Consider the following 24,372-nt stretch of genomic DNA (forward strand, 5'->3'; position numbering starts at 1 on the left):
TTGTATCAGTATTTACCGGATCTATAGTCATACGAAACTATGTAACTAGCTAGCTAACAGGCAAATAAGTACACATTTGCCCAGGCGAGAAAATATACGTAGAATGCAACGTAAAAATGCAACGTAGAAAATATTGCCTCGTTAGCTAGCTACGTAAGTTCCAATTTCCCTACTTGTATTTCCCTACAAGTCCTCATTCTTTCCTGTCTATGATAGCACCGAAATGGTACTTTTTAGCAACACAGAGTCGGACCAGTTTCTCTTCACAGCTTCATCTTTTTCCTCACTATTCGGTCGTCGGTACATCTTAAAAACGAACTGAATGCTGTTGCAGCAGCTAATTAATTATATTATTTGCCCATATCGGTAATCACTGTCAAAAGGAATTTAATCTTTCGTTCTTTCTCTCAAGCAAGCTCTTTAATCTAGGTCCGCAGTCATACTTGAACTGCAAGTACGGAAGCCTGTTGGTAAAGAACCTTTTATGAAACGCGGCCACGGATATGTGCTACACTAAGGTAATGTAAGGACACGCATGGAAGGGGTCAGTCATACTATCTATCGCGTGCGTGGGGGAAAACGTTTTTTCAGATCTGTCTTTCATGTATACATCATTTCCATTTCATAATTCTTCTTTCGTTTTTGCTCGTAATGATGTGATCGAATTATCCCAATCAACCTTGCCATATATAATTATTATTAATACTGTTTCAGTTATCATTATTTAGAAGATTCCCATTATCAACAAATACGCACAATAACGAAAAGAATATGAAATTGTGCATAAAACCTATAAATACGAATAATATGCAAGCAATTATACATTTTACATTCAAAGAAACCGATAAAATGATTTGAAGGGGGGGGGGGGGCATAATGAATGTTAATTTTATGTCCCCCGTAAATCCAAATCGTCATAATTTGTTGTGTAAGAAAACACTCATACCGGTAGGTTAAACCAAAAGACACTAAATAGCATTTTGAAATACAAATAGTTAAAAAGTAAACTGACTCATGTCAAATGTACAGCTAGTCACAGCCACTGGCTCAGAGCATAACGCTTGTGATCTCCCACTGACTGTAAAATCTTCTACAAAAAATGATAATAATTTTGCTTCTTCCACAACATCAGTTGCTTTTCACCAATGTAGTAAGTGAACAATCATGGAGTACATTATATAGCAAAACAGTCTGATACATCTGAGCGTTTTTAAACATGAGATCGATGGATCGAGAATGGTGTATGAGGGGTGTAGATTGTAAGTCCCACCCTGACACATTTATTAATAGGCTGTTGTTCTGCGTGTCGGAAATTGCAAGGAATGCCTCTTACCGGTGTCATCTTGTCATGGAAGACAGTGAAATCATTCATTTCTATTGTCATAAACGATGGTTGGTTATACTGAAAGCCAGGAACGCACCCAGAAAGAGTATACATCCTGGATGGACTGTAAGGCACAGACTGATCAGTGAAAGGAGATTAGGTAATCTGAGGAAAAAGCAGGAATGACAAAAACAATTTACAGGTAGATACAGAAAGCACAGGGCACTGGAGAAGGCGGATGACTGTCCAAGTCCAAGTCAATATGAAGGGAAACTGACAACCATCTGCCAGGAGATGGCCTTTCTTTGGGAACATCCTGCCTAAGGGATCTTGCCTCTGGTAGCTTCATCGACAGGGATTACCCCTCCTTGCTCCTTGATTCATAGCCACTAGGGGCTGTAATACTAATCTGCTTTGATGGATGCCTCCTGGGTAACTTTCTATGTGCTTCCCACAGTGTGACATATTAATACAGAGCTCTAGCCTGAGGACCTGTGACAATGGCAATGCTACGTCTTGTATACAGGCTATCGGAGACGCTTAGCATTGATTGATATTTTTTTGGTGTGTGACTGGCACGCCTCCCAAACTGTGAAGAAGGTTCAGTGCTGGTGGACTGTCTAAGAATTTTCAAAAGCCTGCAAGAACTGAATCGCTCCTCATATCATAAAAAGACATGCATCCAGTACGCTAAAAGTCTTGCAAAAGGTACAATTTTCTTTGACTGGAAGTAGCTGGATTAGCACGGTATATAGTTTTATTCTCAACATTAGAGAGAGAAATAAGGGGAAAAAAAATGTATCTCATTATGAAAAAAAAAACTCCTTAGACTGTATTTCTTCTGCACAAAACTGACAGCTCCTCTGTGAGTTTAAATCTGCAAAGGGCATTTGATGTTTTAATTTATTTTTTCTTATCACCATGTATTCCTCAGAAGACAGTGGCAGGAAAAATGTTGACATTTAAAAGGGACTTTTATCAGATAAGGCTTTTTCTAAGTATAACTGGGGCTGCACAGTCTGATTATGTTCCAAGATGTTCAAAACCCACCATGCTGTTAAGGTTTTAACAAATGTATGGTCATTTATGGAACACATAATATACATGAAAAACATTCACAGAGCACCTTGTTGTGCTTGCTACAGCGATCCAGATATTCAAAATGTTTAAGACGGAAAAATGACACCAATAGAAACGCCATTGCGTTTGATGAGACGTTCCCGTTATTTAATGCAGACATTACTTGGTATTCTGTACACGGTATATCGAGACCCCAAGGGGCTCACCTGTCGAAGTCTAGACGCTCAGAGGTACCTAGCCTAGTTTCTGCAACATTGGTCTGTCTGTCGCTTTCACGAGGGGGGGTTGGCTTCTGCTGTTACTGTACACAGGCACATCAACGGCCAGGAACAAAACGTCCCTGAATTTTTTGGAGGGGGGGGGGGGGGGGGCGTATGTGACCACACGAGTGACGAGACAGAGCGAGTCGTGTCTGTCTGCGCGATCGGTGACTCTGCGCTCCGCATCTCCTGGGAAAGTGTTTGCCCTCGATAACTCTGCGCTCAGCGTCTCGCCTGTGCTCACAATGAATGGCCGCCTGTAGCAAGAGAGAGAGAGAGAGAACGCGTCCGACTCCTCCATTGAAACACTTTGCAACAGCTTACAGTGAGGGGGTGAGTTTTATCCGGCTTCCCGCCGGTCAATCTGGGTCGCGGAGGGCTGCGGGAAGCTGCAGGGGGGTCTGAGCGGCCAGCTGTCCCGGTGTGGCACAGCCTTTGGTCGGAAATCTGGTTGGTTCGGTGTGGTTTTTGGGGGCATTGTTTTGGGGAAGGTGTGCGATGGGGGATGGGTCCGTAGGAACGGCACCAACAAAACTTTAACCACTTCAATGGCTTCCTGGCCATTGCCTACAGCTGGCTGCAGCCCCGGCGCCACAACCAATTTCATAACTTTTTTTTTAATGTATGCATAATGCAAGCACTTTAATTATGCAGATACTTTCGGTTGGTGCAAAAGTGTATGTAAAAGAAAAATTAATTGATCGGACCTGAGTGCAGTACATACTGGCGAGAAGCGGTTAAATTGGTGTCTTGTCTACCGACTTGTAACCCCCCTCTCCTCTCTCCGCGCTGGTTTCGTCTGGCTCGCCCCCAGTTGCTGCGTTTGTCCCGGGATGACCTGTTGATGTCTGTAACGTTAAAGATGGAGTGTGGAGGGGGAGCGACACCCCCGCCCCCAACCCAAAATATTTAAATCGAAAATATTTAAACGGATATATAGCTGGCTAGCTGACGACCAAGTTTGTTACATGACAATACTGAATAACATTACGCCCGAAATAATTGATGAACGATATTCGGGAGCGTGCTTGGTAGCTAGCAAGGTAGCTACAGATTGCTGTTGTCTGTAAGTGATAATGCGTGTGAACGTGTTGGGCGAACCAAAATTTTTTTTTAGCTAGCAAGAGACATATCCCGTATCTGTAGGCCCGAGGATGTAGCTAGCCTGCTAACACAATCCGACATTGCAATCAATGCTGTGGCACAGACTGGGGTTCCAGCGGCGGATGCGAACTCTTTTCAAACAGTTAATTTAATCTTTGTGATTGTGGCACATTCCCGATTGCAAATGCGTTTGATGTGTAGTTTGTAGTTTGGAGACGCCGCATCAGAAGCGAAGACCGTGCGTTACTTATTTTTCCGTCTGCCGTCGCCCCCCGGCCCGTGCCAGTGGAGCGCTCCTACCGGGCAGATAGACTGGCATACGGCGGGCACGGCCAGCCTTGCCACCGCGATCTCTTTTCAGTCTTCCCGTGGGCTGCCCGGCTAAACGCGACTCGGGAAGGACACATTAGACGCTCTTATTACTCTCAAGGTTTGCAATTAATTTGTGTTTAGTGTTATCTAATTGTGTATATTTTATTGATTAATAGCTGCATCTGATCCAGGAAAGAGGATTGCAGTATTACCAAAACACATTGCCGAATGTCTATAGCATGCAAAACATTTAAGTAAAACACCTAGCTTGGTAAATTAGGCATATTTTAAATTTATTTTGAATAACTACCATAAAGAAGTTAGCAAGATAGATCATTTCGGATGACAGGAAGATTAAGATTAAACGACGGCGACATAACATTAATGCAAACACCTTGAACCAGGAAATGAGATGTCAACAGTAACGATTGCTACAAGTATAGCTACCTCCCGGTGTAAATAAATAGCTACACAAAGTACTGTATTTTATTTGGTATTTTGACTCATAACTTATCCAGCATATCGGACGATTGTGTTATTACTAATTTATTTCATTCTATATTGGCGTTAAAACATCAGCAATCGGCATCTGCATCATAATTAATATAGATAATTATTTTTCTTTAATAAAAAAAGAAACTCTTTATTTCAGTCTTACGGGCTGTCTTAAATATTTCCATGTCACGATATGCTTGACCTCCTTTTTTATTGTCGGGGTGAAATGCAGTTTGCTGGTGCGTGAACTTGGGCGACCTTATTTCCCACTCTCTTGTATTCTGTCCGCGCGTGTGCCCGAGGCGGACCTCTCCCCCTGTCCAGCCGTTCGCTTTTTGCTTTTCTCAGAGTTAACTTCCACAGCACTTTCTGTGCTATACTGTCTGTGTGCGTAGGATTACAGTCTTCAGAACTGCAAAAGCGTGCATTTTGCCAGCGCGTGTGTAAGAATTAAAATCGCCGAACGTCTCGGCATATTTCAGAAGCCAGTCAGAATGTTGATATCACGCCAGTTGTGGTGTTCTTATGGCTATAACGTGTTTGTCTGGATTGATTAAAAATTTAAAGTGTAGTACCCTGGGTAATGCAAAATGGACCGAAATCGGTGCGCTTAAACTTGTCAACACTGCAGGTGCTGCGTGCGCAAATGTGTTAATGTGTGTTGGTATCTTAAATACTTTGATTTCAGTGGTGGAGATTGGAATCGTTGTAGGTAGTTTTTCTGTTTATGTTGGTGCAATTGAATAGTTAAGGTACTCAGTTTGATAATGCTGTAGGCGTTTGGGGTAAAAGGAGAGGTTTGTAAGAAGCTTTACATTGTTGCATTTAGTAGGAAAGGGGTCGTCTGTGCCTCCGGTCTGAGACGGTAATTGCATTAAACTGCCAGAAATCTGGTCTTGGCCGAGCATGGCGATGCTTATATGCTACATTATCAATGTGCATGTTTAGTAATTGAGAGACTTCCGAAAGCAGCATTTTTTCAGAGTACACCTAATGATCATTAGAGTCATATGTGTTTAAATTAGCTGAAACATCTGCTGGTGACGTAGATGAATTTGTGTTCAGTATCCCGTATTAACACAGGAGTTGTTGTAGGTACCGGGGGTTCTCTTTTGTGGACATAAGGGAAGACATTGTTAGGACATGGTTGGACTCCTTGGTATTCATTTTCAAGTGCTTGTTGAGTTTTTCCAGACAAATTAATATTTCCAGCTACATATACATGTAGGCTAAAATGCAGTTTTGTGTTGTTGTTAACCCTCATTTCATCACAGAAGTGTAGAAGATTCTTGTTTTTTAATGTTTTATCAATAATGTTAAACGTTGAATCGTTAGGGTGTGATTTCCTTAGTTTCAAAGGAAGTTATGCAAATGTATTTGCAATTAGTGGAATGGTTAGTTTGTCTTTTTAGGAATAAACACGTGTTATGCATTTACCCAATGGTGGAGCCGATGTTAGAGTCGTATGGAGTGTGCACACGTGCAATCTGTTTTTGTCTTCTCCCTGACTTGACTCCCCACTGGTAACTGCTATAGTTTTGCTGCTCTTGTAAAAGATGGTCTGTGTTTGTGGGATAACTGATGAGGGGGCCGGTCAGAGGAGAGGACCCGGGTTGGTGCTGGTGTACAGGTGTGATCTGACGGTAGCCTCCTGCCTCTCTCTCCCTCCCCCCCATGCGTAGACAGTGTGGTGCCAGGCGTAGCGCCATGGCTCAGACGCTGCAGATGGCCATCCCAAACTTCGGCAACAGCGTCCTGGAGTGCCTGAACGAGCAGCGGCTGCAGGGGCTGTACTGCGACGTGTCGGTGGTGGTGAAGGGCCACGCCTTCAAGGCGCACCGCGCCGTGCTGGCCGCCAGCAGCTCCTACTTCCGGGACCTCTTCAACTCGGGCAGCAAGAGCTCGGTGGTGGAGCTGCCCCCGGCCGTGCAGCCGCAGAGCTTCCAGCAGATCCTGTCCTTCTGCTACACGGGCCGCCTCAGCATGAACGTGGGCGACCAGTTCCTGCTCATGTACACGGCCGGCTTCCTGCAGATCCAGCAGATCATGGAGAAGGGCACCGAGTTCTTCCTCAAGGTCAGCTCCCCGAGCTGCGACTCGCAGGGGCTGCACGCCGAGGAGACCCCGCCCTCCGAGCCCCAGAGCCCCGTCACGCAGACGTCGGCGGCGGGCGGCGCGGGAGCGGCCGGGGGCACCGGCGGGGGCGTGGCCGCCACGGGGGCCGGTCGCCCCGCCTCCTGCCTCACTCCGCTCCCCCTGGTGTCCCGTGTCAAGATGGAGCAGCAGGAGGGGTCGTCCTACTCGGTGGTGTGCACCCCTGTGGCGAAGAGACTGTGGGAGGGGGGCAGCCGGGAGGGGGGCGGTGGCTCGAGCGGGGGAGGCGGGGGGGGCATGAGGAAGGCCGCCCGCTTCTCCCAGGAGACGGCGAGGGGCAGCACCATTCAGTCTCAGAGCGGGGCGGGGGCCGTCGGCAGCCTTGGTGGGGGGGGCACCAACGGGAACAGCAACAACGCATCGGAGAGCACAAGCCCTGGCAACCTGAGCGCCTACACCAGCGACTCTCCGAACTCCTTCCACGACGATGACGAGGAGGAGGAAGTCACAGACGAAGGAACTGAGGAGCAGTACCGGCAGATCTGCAACATGTACACCATGTACAGCATGCTCAACGTGGGGGCTGCAGGTGAGGGGGGGGGAGGGGCTTCCGGTGGAAAAAGGGGGAGGGGCTTAGGTGAGTGGACATAGTTTCAGGTGGGAAGTTGGTGTAGAAAGCATTTGTAGGTGCTGCATGTGAAAGGTAGTGGCTAAAGTTGAGATGGGCAGAGCTGTTGAGTATAGCAAGAGGGGCTGCAAGGGAGAGTGGGAGGGGCTTGCGTGAAAGGGGAGGGGCTTCAGGTGGCAGGTGGTTGTAGAATGCAAAGAGAGAGGCTGTAGGTGAGAGGGGGAGGGGCTCAAGGTGGGTGGGGCTAAGGGAGAAACGAAAGGAAGGGGCTGGAGTGGACAGTAGATGAGGGCACAGGTAGAGCTGGACAGATGGAGAGAATAGGAGGGATTACAGAGTGAGGGCAGTGAAAGGAAGCTGGAGGAAGGCTGGTGAGCTGGATTTTTACCCGCCTGTCTGAACACTAGACAGCCTGTCAAGTCATCTTTTCACACTGTCTAAACTGCCTAGATCCCTTAATTACGTTGTTATTTAAACGTGGCTTAACAAATGACAAAATCCCTTTTTACTGTTGTTCATGATCAGAGGGATGCTGTGTAGACCAGAGAGAGAGCGCATGCTGGACTAGGAACAGATTCACTGTGTAATCCTCACAGAAACCATAAACTACTGAATAGCAAGACTGATCTGAAGCCAGTGTGGGACTTGCTCTTCCTTCACTGTCCAGCTAAAAAGGGGAAGACTAAATCCGCCAAAAACTGTTTTATTTGAACTAGTTAACATTAAAACATGTGTGAGTTAGTCTAGAAATTAGCTACGTAACAAGCGAGTTAACATTACTGAGACATTACTAAGAGTATGTTAGTCTAGAAAATTAGCCAGCTTAAGAGCAAGTTAGCATAAAGAATTCTCCAAGATCGTCTCTTGAGAAGACTGTAAAGTATGATCTGGATGTTGATGGATTGTTTGCCCTCTGCATGTGTGCTCTGTGTGTGTGTGTGTGTGCGTGTGTGCGCTCACGCAGCGGCCGGGGAGCGGGTGGACGCCCTGCCTGATCACCTGACCTCGGACTCCCGGGGAAGGATGCGCGTACGGCAGGAACTGGCCTCGCTGCCTGCTGAGCTCATCACCCAGATCGGCAACCGCTGCCACCCCAAACTGTACGAGGAGGGAGACCCCGCCGAGAAGCTGGAGCTGGTCTCAGGTCAGTATCTGCCCGCACTGGCTGCCAGCAGCCTTTTTTTGGAGCTGATCTCAGATCAGACTCATTGCCCTTACGGGTGCCAGCCGCCTTTGGCCTGTAGGCTAGAGGTTTATACACGCATCAGTAATCACTGAGTCTGAGGACTAAAACATCAATATATCAATACCATTCTTTAATGACAGATCGAAGCTGTTTTTGTTTCCTGCAGTGTAGTGTAGTCAGTACCAGTGGCACCAGCTCTAATGTTGTTACTAGATTAATACAGTGTTTATATATAAAATAGATAAGATTGTAGAATAGTGGTAAGGAGCAGGGGTTGTAACCGAAAGGTTGGTTTGATTCCCTGCTGGGGCACTGCCACTGGGTGTTGGCCAAGGTACTTAACCCACAATTGTCTTAGTAAATACCCAGCTGTATAAATGGATAACATGTAAAAAAATTATAAGCTATGCAAGTCACTCTGGATAAGATGAGGAGTAGCGATATGAGTTGATTTGTATCAGGTCGTATGTGCCTATCAAGTCCTTTAATTGTTATTTGAAAATCTGGGTATGAGGCATTAGCATAAGGTTTTACATGCAAGTGGCGTGATTGTTGTCCTTCAAACAGACTCAAGGAGAAGTCCTGCATACAGAATGAATGCACTAGAACACTGTGGGTATGATGGAACTTTTCCACAAAGTGGGGTGTTGAAGACGCATTGATTGTGACCCTGTAATTATGGTGGTGTTCTCATCAACCTGGTGATTATCATCAACCGCATTACACCATGGAATAACATGGAGAAGCGTGTGCAGAGTTCTCTGCATGGAACTGGCACTTAATGGTAAATACTGGATCAGTTGGAAAAGTAGGAAAGGAGCAGTGCTGTAACATGGTTTCTGTGTCTGTGTGTGTTTCTGTGTCTGTATGTATATGCGTGTGTGTGTGTGTGTGTGTGTGTGTGTGTGTGTGTGTGTGTGTGTGTGTGTGTGTGTCTCTGTGTCCCCCTGCAGGGACCAGCGTCTTCATCACCCGAGCCCAGCTGATGAACTGTCACGTCAGCGCCGGGACTCGACACAAAGTACTACTGAGGAGACTGTTGGCGTCCTTCTTTGACCGGTGAGCCTGCTCTCATTCCAGGAATCTTAGTTCTCGTCTTGTGGCTAAGTTGCTGTGAGCTCTTGTGCTCTGTGCAAGGAACTGTAACACTGCAGGCATCATACTGTGACTCGGTGATTCCTCCGAAGCGCTGTGCTCTGCTCAGTGAGAGGCAGAGAGGGTGTTCAAAATGTATAGCCAGCGTTGGTAATGTAGCGATCAAAATGTTTAACTTACTGCAGATGGTTGAAAACAGATGTGAAACGTGTTTTTGGACATCCTGTGTCTGCACAGCTGCCTTAATGAAAGAGGTCTTAGCTGTGACATGCACTGCTTGACTTGGAAGGGAAATGAGCTGTAATAGCTTGCCAGCATGTGTGTGTGTTTATGCGCAAGTGTGTGTGCGCATGTTTATGTGTGTTTGTGTGTGTGAATGTGTGCAAGTGTGCGTTTGTGTGTATGTTTGATTGGGTGCGTGTGTGTGCGTGTGTGTGTGTGTGTGTGTGTGTGTGTGAGAATGTGTGTGTCTGTGTGCGTGCGTGTGTGTGTGTGTGCGTTTTGTATGTGGATTTGTGCATGTGTGTGTGTATGGATGCATGCATGCGTTTGTGTGTGTGAGTCTCTGACCTTCTCTCTGTCCGTACAGGAACACTCTGGCTAACAGCTGCGGGACAGGTATCCGTTCCTCCACTAACGACCCCAGCCGCAAGCCGCTGGACAGCCGAGTGCTACACGCTGTCAAGTGTGAGTGTGTCATTCTCCGTCCCTTTCACACTACTACAAGACACATACGCGCATATACAGTACATACATACATGTACACATACACACAAACACACGCACACATACACACAGACACACCTGCACAACCATACATGTGCAAGCATACACACAACTGCACATATACAGACAGGTGCACACATATGCATGTACACTCCTACAATACAGCCACACACAGCGCATTATACCTACAGTACACACACTATATAGTTTCAAATTCAGTTCTCAAACTGTCCTGGCACATGCATAAACATAAAGCATACTCATGCATAAATATAAGGCTCATACATACATATACATAAAGAACAGGCATGCATGAAACACATGAAACATGCACATGCATAAAGCATGCACATGCATAAGCATAAAGCATACGCATACATAAAGATGAAGCGTACGCGTACATAAACATGAGGAATACGCTTACAGAAACTGAATATACGAGAGCAGCATGTGGACGCATAGCAAGCCCTTAATGCGGCTTCCAGCCTCCGGCACTCTGAGCGGCTTCTGCCCTGTATTCTTGCTGTAAGAGCGCGGTGTGGCTGACTCTCCCTCTGCTTTCTGTGCGCTTCAGTTTACTGCCAGAACTTCGCCACGAGCTTCAAGGAGAGCGAGATGAACGCCATCGCAGCCGACATGTGCACCAACGCGCGGCGCGTGGTGCGCAAGAGCTGGATCCCCAAGCTGAAGCTGCTGATGGCGGAGGGCGACGCCTACTCCAGCTTCCTGCCCGACACCGTCAAGATGGAGGCGGACGGCATGGCCGCAGAGCACGGGTTCGAGACCGGGGGCTTGGACGCGGGGGCGTCAGCGGAGGCGGGCGCCTCCAACGAGTCCCTGCAGGGGGTGGGCGGAGACAGCAGCACTTTGTTTTAGTAAGTGACAACCCCCCCCCCCCCCCAAACCAACTCCCTGCCCCACCCCCCTAGTAACACCCCCTTTCTTACCCCTGCCCCACCCTTCACCCCAGCCTGTCATGTGACCCAGGGTTCAGCTATCCTTGCATGGGTGGGAGGGGAGGGGATTTTTGGGGGGGAGGGTTTTTTTAAAAAAAAAAAAAAAAAACAGAAGCAGAGATTAACCCACCCTACTGTGCAGAACCTGTCCCTCACTTGGGCTGGCTTGTAAAGCTAAATTTATTCTTTGAGGTGGATAGTCACCTCCTCCCACATTCCCTTCTAAGAGGGCGGGGCCAGGGGGAGGGCCGCGGGTGTCCAGGCGAGGGGGAGGGGCGCAGGCAAGGGGGAGGGGCCCATGTGTCTGATAACACTGTTCTGATTTTGAATGTATTAGCGTGTGGCGTCGGATTGTATTCCACCCTCCACTAAACAACACTATAGAGATGAGGGCCCTGCAGCAGGCTGTACCAGCAGAACAGGGTGGATTAATCTGTCTGTCAGTCTGTCTGTCTCCCTGTCTGCATCAGAAAGAATTCCTGACCCCTGCTTCCCTCTGCCCCATCCTCCTGAACTCTTGGTGTCACTTTTTTGACCAGAAAATTGACCATTTCTTTATGTTGAGTTTTTATTAAATATTATTTTTGTTTTTTATTTCTGCTCATTTCTCTGTATGTAACATTGCCAAGGATCCTAAGAGAGGAGAAGTCATTTGAGGTTGTAAAGATACTGGGAATGGAGAAGACTGACATATTTTTAAAAAAATATTTAACTATATACATATATATATTTTATGTGTATAGAGGGGAAAAAAAGAGAGGGATTGTTTTAAAATCTCGTTTTCAGACTGAATTGTTTGTGAAGTTATATTCCCACTAAAGAATTTAAGCGAGCAATGAAAGCAAATATTTTTGCATTAACAAATCTTATCCAAAAATGTTTTTTTTTTTGTTTTTTATTTTGTTTTGTTTTTTTGTTTTTCTTTTGGTGAATGAGCGCGTGTGTGCGTGTGACACTGTGCATGTGTGTGTATGTGTGGACACGCTTATGTCTCTGGCCCAGGCTGTTTGGAGCGCATTTGAAAGATGCATCTGTTCCGTGGTGTGTGATTCCCCCTTTTTATAGAGGTCAGGGGTCGCCCGTCTCTCTCTCCCTGGAACCTGAGACAGACGCACTACCAGTGGAGGCGGTCCTTACTGTTACTGTCCTTTTCAGCCTCCAGCATCCGTCAGCGCTGCCCGTAGACGGGTGCGTCCCAGCTGTCTGTTAGAGATGCACTAGTGTGTGTGGTCTACCCCAGGGACTTGTTTCTTACTGTGTACCCAGATGCACACACAGCCGTGTGCTGCGTTACCCACTGCATGCTCACGCTGTTCTGAAACCGACGTCTGTGTCCAGTCAGTGTAGATGGTTGAAGCCTTGCGGCGTGGTGGTCACGTGCATCGTAGGGTCTGAGGTACGGTACGTCGTCGTGTCGTCGGCAGAATTTTGCGTCTCTGCAGCTTTGAGGCTCTGCACAGCAAATCGTGAAAACGGAGATAAATCACGGAATAGGTACAAGAAACTTGGGTTAAACTCTGCCACTACGCTGCACCTACAGCTGTGTACCCCCGGGAGACATCCCATAGTGCCCCCATGAGCCAGAGGACCCCAGTGTGGACACTTTGCACACCACTCCCCCAATACCCCTTTCTGTAAAACTCCGCAACTCTGTAAAAACTCCATAAAAAGCGGTGCTGTATGTGCTCGCCACAGCGCTGGCTGCCCTCGTGCGGTCTGTCGGTCCAGAGCGTCGAATCAGAACCGCCGTGTCTGCCACGGTTTAGGGAGGCCTGCTCCGAACCTGTGAGTGAAAACGCCCGCGGTGCAGCCCAGCCTCGTCACTCTGTAAGCCTTGGCGAAGCACGTTTGAGGAGGAGGGATAGGAATGAGGACAGGATGGGTGAAGTAGACGTGCTCACCCACGCCAGGTCGTTCTGTGGTGGAGCATAACCCTCCAAAGGTGCTTAGCTGGACACACAGCTTTTCAAAGGGCAGTGATGTGCACGGTACACGTTCCTCAACAGTTATGCGAGGAAAGGAAATGTTATTCTTAATTTGTCTTTAAATTTCACGTTACTCATTTGCACTGGTGATGTGTGTTGAGTTCTGACTGTAACCGTGGGTGTCCTCCAAAGCCGTGTGCGAGTGTGTGGGAGGGGCTTCAGTTGACCACACCCTGCAGAAAGAACCTAGAGAGCATTCTGAATCTGCACTCCAGCTGGAGTCAGGCTAGCTGTGATGTCATCATTAATCACCTTATTAAAGTCAGTGTAAGTAACTTTTAAGCAGTTATTTTAAGCATTTATTATTGTTAATGTAACAGCTCTACAGTAACAATCAAAGAAGAAACAGCCACCTTCAAATTTATTTACATTTCGTTTTCTGTGGCGACAAGTAGTGTATGATTGTGTAGCTCACAGGAGAAGTGTGAAAATATTTTTGTGTTTGTTTTTAACATGCATCGCTGCCAGGTTAAGGGGAATTTGAGGACAGCCCTTGACTAATTTGTTATGGGAGGGGGGGAAGGTGGGTGTCCCCCCTGTCGTCCATCGGGACAGCAGGGAGGTGTCGCGTGTGGAAGTGGGGGGGCGGGGGGGTGACAGGGTGGTGTGAGAGGAGCTCAGCTCGGCTGCTACCTTTGGGACAGCAGACGGGGGTGAGGGGGGGAGGGGTAGGTGTGCAGCTGTGTTTTTGTGTGGCTGATTTTCACACATGATTGGAGGAGGGGCGAAGCTAAAAGCGGAGACGCCTCAGCGTGCCACTCGAAGACGGGCTGAATTACGCTGCAAAGGAGCGACACGGACTCATTTTAACCATGCCCTCCCTCTCTGGTCCCTCTGCGGGGGGGTTGTGGCCTGAGGTCGAGTAGTGCTCGAGTCTTAGGACATCCTGGTCTAGATCTAGATGTCCTTATCAGCTTCGCCGTTGACAAAATTTTGCCAAATGCATAACTGCAGTTGGTTTCTCTTGGAGTTGCACTGATACAGGGTAGGACATTCACAGTGACAGGGATGGGTAATGGAGGAAGCAGTTGCCTGGAGAGGCCTTGTATTTAATATCAGTGCTGTATTCTATAAGGAGGTTAAAGGTGAGCTCTGGCTCTGACGTCCTCTGGCTCACATGACCAAAAGGTAACGCAGTGACCAGTGAGCACGCTTCTTCTGCTTACGTTTGACCACCAGGAGGGAGAGTGAAATTCATCGCGGCCTTAACGCAGTCATTACACGGTCTGTGTCTGGGAGTTACACACAGCCAGTCTGTTTAGAAAGGGTGGGGGTGGTGGATGCTTGAGACTTGCATATGTGCAGAGTGTATTGTCATATCTGTGTGTGTGTGTGTGTGACAGTGCATGTGTGTGCTTTCATTGATGGGTTTACCCATGCTCCCTACTGTCTGCGTGTGGGTAGTGTTTTGATTTGGGAACACAATGGCCTGTTTGTTTGGGTGTGTTTGTTGTGTGTTATCTTTGCGAAAGTGTGTGGGTTTGTTTGGGTTTCGTGCGCAAGCTTAATTCTGTGCTTCTGTGTGGCTGCGTGTAGGTGGTGTGGGGATGCAGAAAAGCAGGGCTTGTGTGTGTGTGTGTGTGTGTGTGCGCTCGTGCGTGCCCATATATGTGTGTGTGGGTGTGTATGTGCTCACGCATATGTGTTGATGCGGGGGTATGGGGACTGTCTGGCTTGTTATGAGCGACCCCCCCCCCCCCCTCCCCCAGCAGATTGAAGACGCAAACAGAGAGGTGATCAGTCTGGTTGATTCAGGCCTAGGCAAACAGCAGTAAACACACACAGCTGGCCGGCAGGTGCATCAAACACTAAAAGGCCCTGAAAAAACAATTAATTTAATCGTCAAGTTTTAGTACAAGTCAGATCCTAATCTCAGATTTGGAGACATTTTTTGGCAGTTACTCTTCACTTTTTTAAAAAACCCTACATTAAGTAAGCGTGCGGGTATGTGCATGTTTGTGTGTGCGTGCATGTGTGCACGCCCACAGGGGAGGGGGTTGTAGGATGGGCTTCCTCGAGGCTGGATCTGTGTCTGGCTCTGTTTTCACACCCTGGTGTAAAGCAAGGCGGTCTGCCTCTCCAAGGCTCACCTTGCGATGACTGTCTTTCTGAGCGCCATCTTCTGACGGCTGTCTTTCCCATTCACAGCGATTCCTGATGTAAATATCGATAAAGCTGTCAAACCCGTTTTATCGTGGTGGATTTCGGGAGGGGCGGTGGGCGATTCTGCTGTCTATGAGGCCTGATTGATAAGGCAGAGACGGAGGGAGTCTTAGACGCTGACGGGAGTGTCCCTTTGGAAAGCCGTAAATTCCCCCCACCCCCAGAGAGAGGTCCGAGAGCGTGCCGGGGTCCTTCAGCCTGGCCATAGGCATGCCCGAGCGTGTGCCTGCATGCGTGTGCGTGTTCTGTGTGGGTGGGCTGCGTGATTGTCTGAGTGAGAGAGTCTAGGCTACTGATCAGTGCTGGTGTGAGAATCTGGGCACAGCTGGGTGCTAATCCAGCATCAGTAGGTATGTTCTTGATAAAGATGATGTATGTTTGACTTGGGTGCACTGGTGTCTGCTGGGAGCTGAAACTCCTGCTGGGAAGGGGGGTGTTGGGTGGGGGTGGGGGGGGGGGGTTGTATTGGCTGGTCACGCTGTTTTTGTACAACTTCAGACACTGGTTGTTGTTTTTTTTTTTTTTTTTAATTTTTTTCCTGTACTGTTAGAGGTTAGGTTCTTTAAGGAAAATACTAATTCAAGATTAATGAGTAGAGCTCCCATGTCTCATAAAAGGAAAAAGAAATGGCAGAGGAAAAGTACCACCTATTTTTGCATTGTGTATGGTGATGACGTGCTCTAGGGTGGGGGTGGGGGTGGGGGCTATGTGCTGGTCAGAAAGCCGTTTGCTTGTTTAAATGAAACTGGAAGTGAGGAGAATGGGACAGGAGCAGGTGGGAGATGGGGGTCCTTGGATTACTGTTGATTGTCTTTATTTGTTACTAGCAAAACAATGGGGCAAATTAGGTACAGATAGGATCTCAATTGAATGGAATAGGTATAATGTATATACATATCCATACGGAAAATCTGTGTGTATGTGTGTGTATATATACACTGTCATGCATATAGTATATTTAAAAAGACGAAATGGAGATTTAGTGAGCTGCATCAGTGGCTAGTAGTTCCTGGACTCGCCACCTGCTGTTCAGCTGTGTTAGTGCAGCGGAGAGTATTTAGCTGTTAGCACTGCCAGCATCCACCATTAGGTGGCAGCACCTTGTTAAGCAGCAGGCTATGGCTAACCAATAAATGTCATGTGGCTTTAAAGAGATCCCTCTTCTTGAATGATTAACACATGTTCACTTTTTAAAAAAAAAAAAAAAAAAAAAAAAGATTTTAGGCTTGAAAAAAAAATCATGTTTTAGGACCTGCAGCTGGTTAAGTGTCATTAGGATGCTCACTGATGCTTAGAACGCTGCAAAGTGTGCCTATACTGTAACAGATCATTGTGCAAGGAAGAATCGGCTGCCTTCCGATTGGACTGTTCGCGGACGAATAAATGGAAACACTTCAAACTCATTTTACTTCCTTGTTTATTGTGAGGAATTCAACTATGTTTCTTTTTTCTTTAAATTATCATTGTTAAGAGATGTTAAAATGGCCTCTGATCTCTACTGAAGTCAAACTATACAAAGATACAAAGGGGGGAAGCTAAAAGCCGGCAGGGTGGTTGAAGTGACTGTCCAGTGAGGGAGAAGAGTCTGTGTCTTGTCTGCCAGCCCTCCATACTAGAGAGAAAAGAAAGCACCTTTGGGTCAGAGTTCACAGCCTTGGCTCTGTGAGCGAGCACCTCGGCACCTTCTGTTCGGGTCTCCTGCATCAAACGCGAGAAGGGGAGGCAGCAGGGGGACTGTTTGGGTTATGAGATGTGAGTGATGTTGTTGTTGATGTTGTTTTTTTTTAATTATTATTCTTATTCTTAATTTTGCATAATTAACCCCCCCCCCTTCTCCCGCCCCAGCCCCAGCCCCCTCCCCAGGCAGGCTCTGGGGGAGGTGAGTTTGAGACCATGCAGCTCTCTTCCCGCTTGGCGCTGCGGCCTGCCATTCCTTGTATGTCCCCACCCCCCCAATCCCCCATGCTCAACTCTGCATTTCCGCTGACGGCAGCCTGTAGACTTTTACCCAGTCGTTACTTATTATTCCGCTCTTGTAATGACCTCGCATGCCAGAGACCCCCGCAGGAGACTCCTCCGACCGCCTCCATGTCAGACCGAAGAGCCCAGGCCCGAAACCAGCACCTCGCCCACCCCCTCTGTGTCATATCCCATGTTTGCCCATCCGCCCGGTTCAGGGGTGTTGCAGGGGCTGTTGCCGGCTGTAGGTTTAGCTGCTAAACATGAGGCTCAGAGCTGCTAAAATCAGGCTTCCATTGTGTTCGGGGGGGGGGGATTTCTTTGTTCACACTCCTTCTCTTTAGCGGAGGGAGAGAATTCGATCGTAATAATAATAATAATATAGCAATCAGGCTGTTACTGTGAAGGAAGAGATGTCCTTCATGGCCGCGCTCAAACACACACACATACAAAGGGGGAGGGCTGGGTCTCTTATTCACAAGGTGGAGAGGATGGCGTCTCTGGCATGACCGAGGGTTCAGCAGACCTTTTTCACTATATATAAATATATATAAATATATATAAACTGTATATTATACATAGAGGCACTAATGAAGTTTGATTGTTAGTTGTGCACTCACAGCATGAGGTATTAATCCAGAACCGCTTTTCAAACCAATGCAGTAGCGCCTACCTGTGTCAGAGCCCGCTGTGACCCCTATAGCACCAGTGTTTATTCTGTGTTCCAAGTGCCAATAACTTTGTGAATTCCTAACTGTGACCCAATGATAAAGAGAATTGCACATTAACTACTGTAAAAAAAATGTCAAAAGAAAAAAAAATCTGAATATCTTAATAAAAGGTTTGTAACAAATGTTTGCCACTTTTTTTTGTCTTCTGCATGTTTTTGGCCCTGGCTGATTAGTAGAGCTGTTTTTTTTTTTTAGAAGATAGAAACCTACAGCCCGCTGATGTCAGGGGCAAACACGGGAAGGTGACAGCTGTAGACATCAAATGATGATGTTAGAAATGAAGGACACTGCAGATTGGGTAACGTCATTTTCCAGGAGGGAAACGGCCCAGAAGAGTCATGTAGATGGGCGTCTGAACTGAGTGTGTTCACACACACACACCGCAGGTTTGTAAAGATCCCCAATTACTCCCCTGTCTCCCTGTGTCCTCGGGAGGGTACGCTTCCCCTTACATTCAGCCAATCAGTGAAAAATCTCCAGATCCTCGTGACGGTCTTCTAGAATTTTAGGCTATAGAATGCCCGGTCTCACAGCTGCATGGTAAAGCCCAAAGAAGGCAGCATTGTCGATCTGCAGAAAGCATCTTGATCTCTCTTGCCATGTAGACCGGCATCCAGGCGCTTAGCTGAGTACATCCAGGCATCCCTTTTGGCAACACAAGTTTTTCCTCAAAATACTGCATGCACTACATTGCAATACGTTACTTCATTTAGCAGACACTTTTACCCAGAGCGACTTCCAAATAAGTGCACCACTATGCTGAGTGGTTATTGAGAAGTATTACAAGAGCTCAGTAAGATACTGGGTTAAGTGCTAAACTAGTATAGAGTGCTTTTTTAAATAGAAAATAAGGATCGATAGAGAGGAAGGTAGACTAGAGATATAGCTTGAGGAGATGAGTTTTCAGCTTTCTCTTGAAGGCACCCAGGGACTCTGTTGTACCAATCTCATTCTTGTAGAGCACTACATTCTTTAGTCGGTAATCAAGGACATAAATTCGAATGCGGATATTATATTATTAACAGCTGAAGCCTGGAGAGGTATTGTATTGTGTGCAGACCGGGCCCCTCAGCTCTCTTACTGAGACACAGCCTAATGCGAGTGTGGAAGTGGATGCGGGCTGTCGGCAGATTCTGAATTTAACACGGAGGTGTGAATTCCCACCTTGTGCAGCCTGTGAGTACAACATGGGTCCGCTGCTGGGTTCAAATGTATTCAGCGCGATGCGTGACGCAGTTTCATTACACATCGGTGTGTGAGAATGCGTGCCGGGACCTGCTCTTGCGTCTGGATACCAGTCTACCCTTCTGCGTTTCTCTACTCTCCAAACTGCGGCAGCACGCCAGTCCTTCCCAGATTGATTTCTTTACGTCTTCTCTGTCTCATGTGTGAGGAACATGGACGGGTTTTGGGGGAAATTAGCGTGTCTGTGTGTAATGTAAAGGGGAACACACCGGCAGGGTGATTCTGTTTAAGGCCTAGCACATGAACTTAAACACTTCCTGTCCACAACCCAAACAAAAACAGGCTTTTGATCAGAAGTGGCCTTCCAGATTTCTCTACATATATATCACAGGTTGACTGGACTGGACTCTACATACTGTATATGTCACAGGTTGACAGGGTGACAGGACTGGTTGATGGGAGGGTGATTGCCTGCCATTCAAATTTCACATGCATGTGTGAGCACACCCATAGCGCAGAGGAAGTAAATTTGGTGACATCAACTTCAACAGCTCAGCACCCGGGAATAGAACAGAGTGTGTACCATCACTGATGCCCAGATCTGTATCGTATCTCCAGGTCACACAACACAAAGCACAATCTTCTTTAAACACAGCTCCTTACTGCCATTCTGAAACACAGGAAACAGGCCTGTTAGCCATTCAGAACAGCATTTTTTAAATTTAATATTGAATTTAATTAAATAATTTAATTTTAGTTTTATTTAAGCTATTTATTTTAATAATTTTATTAATTTATTAATTAAAAATATTTTAATTTTAAAATGAAAAAGTACATATATAAAATAGCATCGATCTATCTTCAGTCTTAAATCTTGCTGTTCACACTCATCTCAGGGTAGAGAAATGGGCTGATGGGTGTGTGAGAAGTACACACATGTCCATCAAACGCTGAATGAAAACTGTGCCTGTTTGAGCTGGTGCTCCTGGCGGGGGGCCGCAGAGACGGGGGGGGTGGGGGTGGGGGTGGGGGGGGGGGGGGTGAGAGAACAGAGGGCCTGATTTTCACACCAGTCAAGTACTGCATGTTCCAGGGCACCTCACACGACCCCAGCATTATAGCAGTGAAAAGATTATGCGGTGTTGGTGCTAAAGAGCTTCCTTTAGACACGCTGTATACCCCTGAGAAATCACATGACTGTATTATTAAGGACACAGCGCATTCTCTGAACCACCGGGTTAGATCAGAAATGCAAGTGAAGTTACCTTTCATCTTTGAGGTCATTTCAGTGTGTTTGCCAAGGTGAATAGTTGTTCACCTTGACTCCATATGGGGCTGATTTTGCTTGAATACTACTCATGACAACGTATAGCCCCTCAAACATAATCCTATTTACATGTCATAGTTGGCAACTGCCCTGCATTATTGCACAATAACCAGACATAATTGCAAAATAAAATGATGGAAATGTTTTGTGATACAGTAGCTAATAATTTGTTTTTCGACTGTGGTTTGTATTATTGATACATAAACCCTTAAGTGATATGATCAACCTCTGCTTCAGACACAGTGCATAACCCTGTAGCATAGTCCTTAGCTTCGACACCAAAGGGGTTTTCCTCGACATGGTGATTTTGTCAGGCTGGCTATTTGGCCCTTAAAGCCCTTTTAAACACACCCATGGGTGAGGAGTGAAGATCCATGAATATCACCACGCATCATTCATACTGACTCTGCTAAACGTAAATTAAAAAAAAAAGTTTTTAATTGTATATAAAAATGAGAAAACTTGAGGGGAGGGACTGTACAATTCTACAGCTCCTACTACAATAAATGGTTAAATACAAGCCGACCAGGTAAGTAGTCATTGTCGGCGGAATCGTGTTTTCAGAATCCTACCATTGGGTCGGATTGCAGCATCACCAACACAAGGCCTGATTGGCTGTAACCAGACCCGCCGCCGAAAGTGGCGCGTGTCACTCGAGGGGCCTCCTCTTATTCGCTGTCTCGGTGGAAGCACGCATTCCGTGAGGCGGCCTGCGAGGCACTGGAAGAGTTCTTCCAGGGGACACTCTGCCCCGCCAGGCAGCCGAGCCCACAGAACCAGCTCCAAGGAACATGAGAGGAGTGGGACGGGGGACGGGGGCCGGGGGGTTAGGGCAGGGCCACCGCGGAGACAATACGGGAGACTGTTCTCTCCAAGCACTGTGGGAGTTTGGAAAGAAACACCATGGCCCTGCGGCCCGAGATAACCCCAAACCACTGATCTGAGGTCAGTGAATGACTGACTGAGCTTGGAAATGAAACGCCTCCTCTCGTTTCAGACCTTTGGCAGTTTTCCACTGCAGGAAATGATGACATTTGAATGCGGCCACAGAGAAAATGCACTCTGACAGCCATTATGTCCACTAGAGGGCGATATGGAGCTGAGCGAGAACACCATGTTCTTCTGTCTGGCCGAACAACAACAGCGTTGATCTTTCATAGTACAACAATTGCAAAGGAACAGCTGAGCTGTAACTACCCTTTATTAACTGAACAAGAACTATACACACATAACAATATAATAAGGAGACAAGTCTAATGTGAACAATTCTCTGTCCATGGACTTTCACAAGCTACACTGAACAGAGTGCAATGAAACAAAATTGTAAACTGTCTCTGAACTCCAGACCAGCACAGTTCCTGATAAATTCCTCTACAGACAGTGGATGTTAATGCCGTAGGCAGGCTTTAATGCAGGAGAGCGAGAGAGTCGTACACTCTGGTCTCTCTCGTCCATCTGCTGCCACTGAGAAGGAGGGGCGATCGAGCTGAACCCTGATCCCTGACCACGCATCTGTCCATCTGATCTGTCTTTTGACCCGAAGTCTAACACTCAAAGAGGGGGAAGAGGCAGCGGCCCCATGGTCAGATGATTACAATGGCCACCTGGATCCTGATGGGGCACCACTACTGCCAGACCTCACTTATTAGCTTAACAGACTCCCATATCCAGAACAACTTACGTCTGTTATACGTCATCCATTTATTTATCTGGATAATTACTGAAGCCAGTCGGGAGAAGCACCTTGCTCAAGAGTACAATAGCAGTGCCCCATGTAGGAAGTGAACCTGCAATCTTTGGGATAATGGCCTTAACCACCCCACCACATTACTGCGCCATAATAACTCAATCAGGCGCAGCAGTTCTGCAGACAAAGCAAAAGATACTGCTGTGATCAAAGAAATGCTACTGCAGAAAGAGTGGGGAACGCTAGGCAAAGCCCCACTACAAATGGGGAAGATGGGAGAGCCTGGCAGAAATCAGGCATGGTGACCATAAAAAGACACAGGAGCCGTGTTAAGAATGACATGTAGATGGGACTCATCGTGTGACACTTTTTTCGATCCTGGAGCCAGCCTACTCAGTCTTTCCTATTCCCGGGGTACTTATTCCCCGGGGCAGCAGTGTAGCATAGTGGCAAGGAGCAGGGCTCATAAGTAAAACATTGCTGGTTTGAACTCCCTGCTGGGGCACTGCTGCTGTATCCTTGGGCAAGGTACTTAACCCAGCATTGCCTCAGTAAATATCCAGCTGAATAAGTGGATAAAATTGTAACCATTGTAAGTCACTGTAGGTAAAATCATCTGCTAAATGACCATAATGTAATGTAATGTAATGTTTCCAGTGCTTTGAGTGGCATAGCTTCACAGAGCGGTTATTTGGGATGGTTTTATATGGGTTAACAGTAGCAGTTTTAGTTACACAGTAGTGTTACTTTGAGGCAGCATTTTTAACACTTTTAATATTTTAAAAAAATATGTGGCAGACCATACTTCTTTGTATAGTTTCTTTTTGTGTCTCTGGGGGCATCCACCCCACCTTTCTCCTCTTCCTCACCACAAATCTCTTTTTAGTGCCTTTTTTCGTCCTCACTCGACCCACTCTCTTTCCTTCCCAGAATTCCCTCCACACTCCCCCTCCCCCAGCTGCCTTCCCTGTTGCGTATGCTTTGACGCGAAACACTTCAACAGAGCGGTCACACCCCCAACCCCCTCACTGCTCTAAGTGGACTAACATATGGCTGCTGGAATGTGTGTCTGTGTGTGTTTCTGCTTGCGTCTGCATGTGTGTGTGTGTGTGTGTGTGTGTGTGAAATTTGACCTGGAATCCATGCAGACAAACAGGCATTGTGATGTGAGGATGCATGTGAGCATAGCTAGTCATTCATGTGAGCATAATTGGTCACACCCGACATACAATTTCAGATTTAACCTTGAAAAAAAATCTCTCTCTCTCTTTCTGTCTCTACAACCCTCTCTACTTCTCCTGTCGGATATATATATTTGAAATGAGAAATTCCCAAAACATTGTTATCACAGCACTTGTATACTTTCAGGCAGCAACAAGGATTTGACTCCGAGCTACTCCATGGCTAAAAGAACGTTTGCCCTGAGTAATGTCCCAATTATGGGAGGAAAGAGTGGAGCCTGACAAATGCCACAGTGCAATTCTGTGCGGCAAAGACCACTCTGGGCATAGCTGGGGGCGATGAGCCGTGGAAGCCAATGTATGCACATCTAGAGACAATACATGATGAGAGGTGAGAGAGAAAGGAGTGAAGGCCATGAGAGTTTATGCACAACCAATAGCAAACCTAGACACTACCAGCAATAAACGTGCCAAACTAAGTTCAGGAAATCTTGTGTTCTGCAGCCGTATTGCGCAAAGGGACAAAGCTTTTTCACACGCTGCTTGCACACATTGGCATTCTGAACCTGATAAATGTTTAAGGTGTGTGATGAATGAATGAATAAGTGCAATGTAAGTTGTTGATATGTGAACCCTGGTTTTCTGGTGGTCATATTGTGTGTATCCTTACACAAAAATGAAACGCACATCTATGAAACATGTCCAGCAGTTGTACAAAACCTGAGCCTTATTACTCAATGTTCGAAAATCAGTGTGAAAATTTAGTTCTGAAACCATATTTGGCATCGTTAGGCAAAGGGAGGGACCAAGAGCTGTGCCAGAAAGTGTGTAGAAATCTAGAAACCTTTGCAACTCATGCTTAATTTAGGTGCCAGATGTAAGATAAAGAAGTGA

General features: G+C 46.8%; 1 protein-coding gene across 3 annotated transcripts; it reads left to right on the forward strand.

The window, feature by feature from the left end:
* Positions 1 to 2,837: 2,837 nt before the first annotated feature.
* LOC118794802 (nucleus accumbens-associated protein 1) lies at positions 2,838 to 11,192 on the forward strand. Of its 3 annotated transcripts, none has more exons than XM_036553072.1 (6): positions 2,838 to 2,997; positions 6,258 to 7,258; positions 8,262 to 8,441; positions 9,437 to 9,542; positions 10,168 to 10,265; positions 10,879 to 11,192. In XM_036553072.1, exons 2-6 carry the CDS (start codon positions 6,283 to 6,285, stop codon positions 11,178 to 11,180), a joined length of 1,662 nt encoding a protein of 553 aa, XP_036408965.1. In that variant the 5' UTR covers positions 2,838 to 2,997; positions 6,258 to 6,282; the 3' UTR covers positions 11,181 to 11,192. The 3 variants fall into 3 exon arrangements, with proteins under 3 accessions (XP_036408965.1, XP_036408966.1, XP_036408967.1); XM_036553073.1 differs by lacking the exon at positions 2,838 to 2,997 and adding an exon at positions 3,511 to 4,198; XM_036553074.1 differs by lacking the exon at positions 2,838 to 2,997 and adding an exon at positions 3,511 to 3,707.
* Positions 11,193 to 24,372: the final 13,180 nt, after the last annotated feature.

Source organism: Megalops cyprinoides, chromosome 19 (assembly GCF_013368585.1).
Source record: "Megalops cyprinoides isolate fMegCyp1 chromosome 19, fMegCyp1.pri, whole genome shotgun sequence".
Classification (NCBI taxonomy): domain Eukaryota; kingdom Metazoa; phylum Chordata; class Actinopteri; order Elopiformes; family Megalopidae; genus Megalops; species Megalops cyprinoides.

Excerpts from the sequence above, each read along its gene's own strand:
- LOC118794802 (XM_036553072.1), top strand. The coding sequence starts at position 6,283 with ATGGCTCAGACGCTGCAGATGGCCATCCCAAACTTCGGCAACAGCGTC. Across the intron at positions 7,259-8,261 it reads GCTCAACGTGGGGGCTGCAG|CGGCCGGGGAGCGGGTGGAC; the intron begins GTGAGGGGGGGG and ends GCGCTCACGCAG. Across the intron at positions 8,442-9,436 it reads GAAGCTGGAGCTGGTCTCAG|GGACCAGCGTCTTCATCACC; the intron begins GTCAGTATCTGC and ends GTCCCCCTGCAG.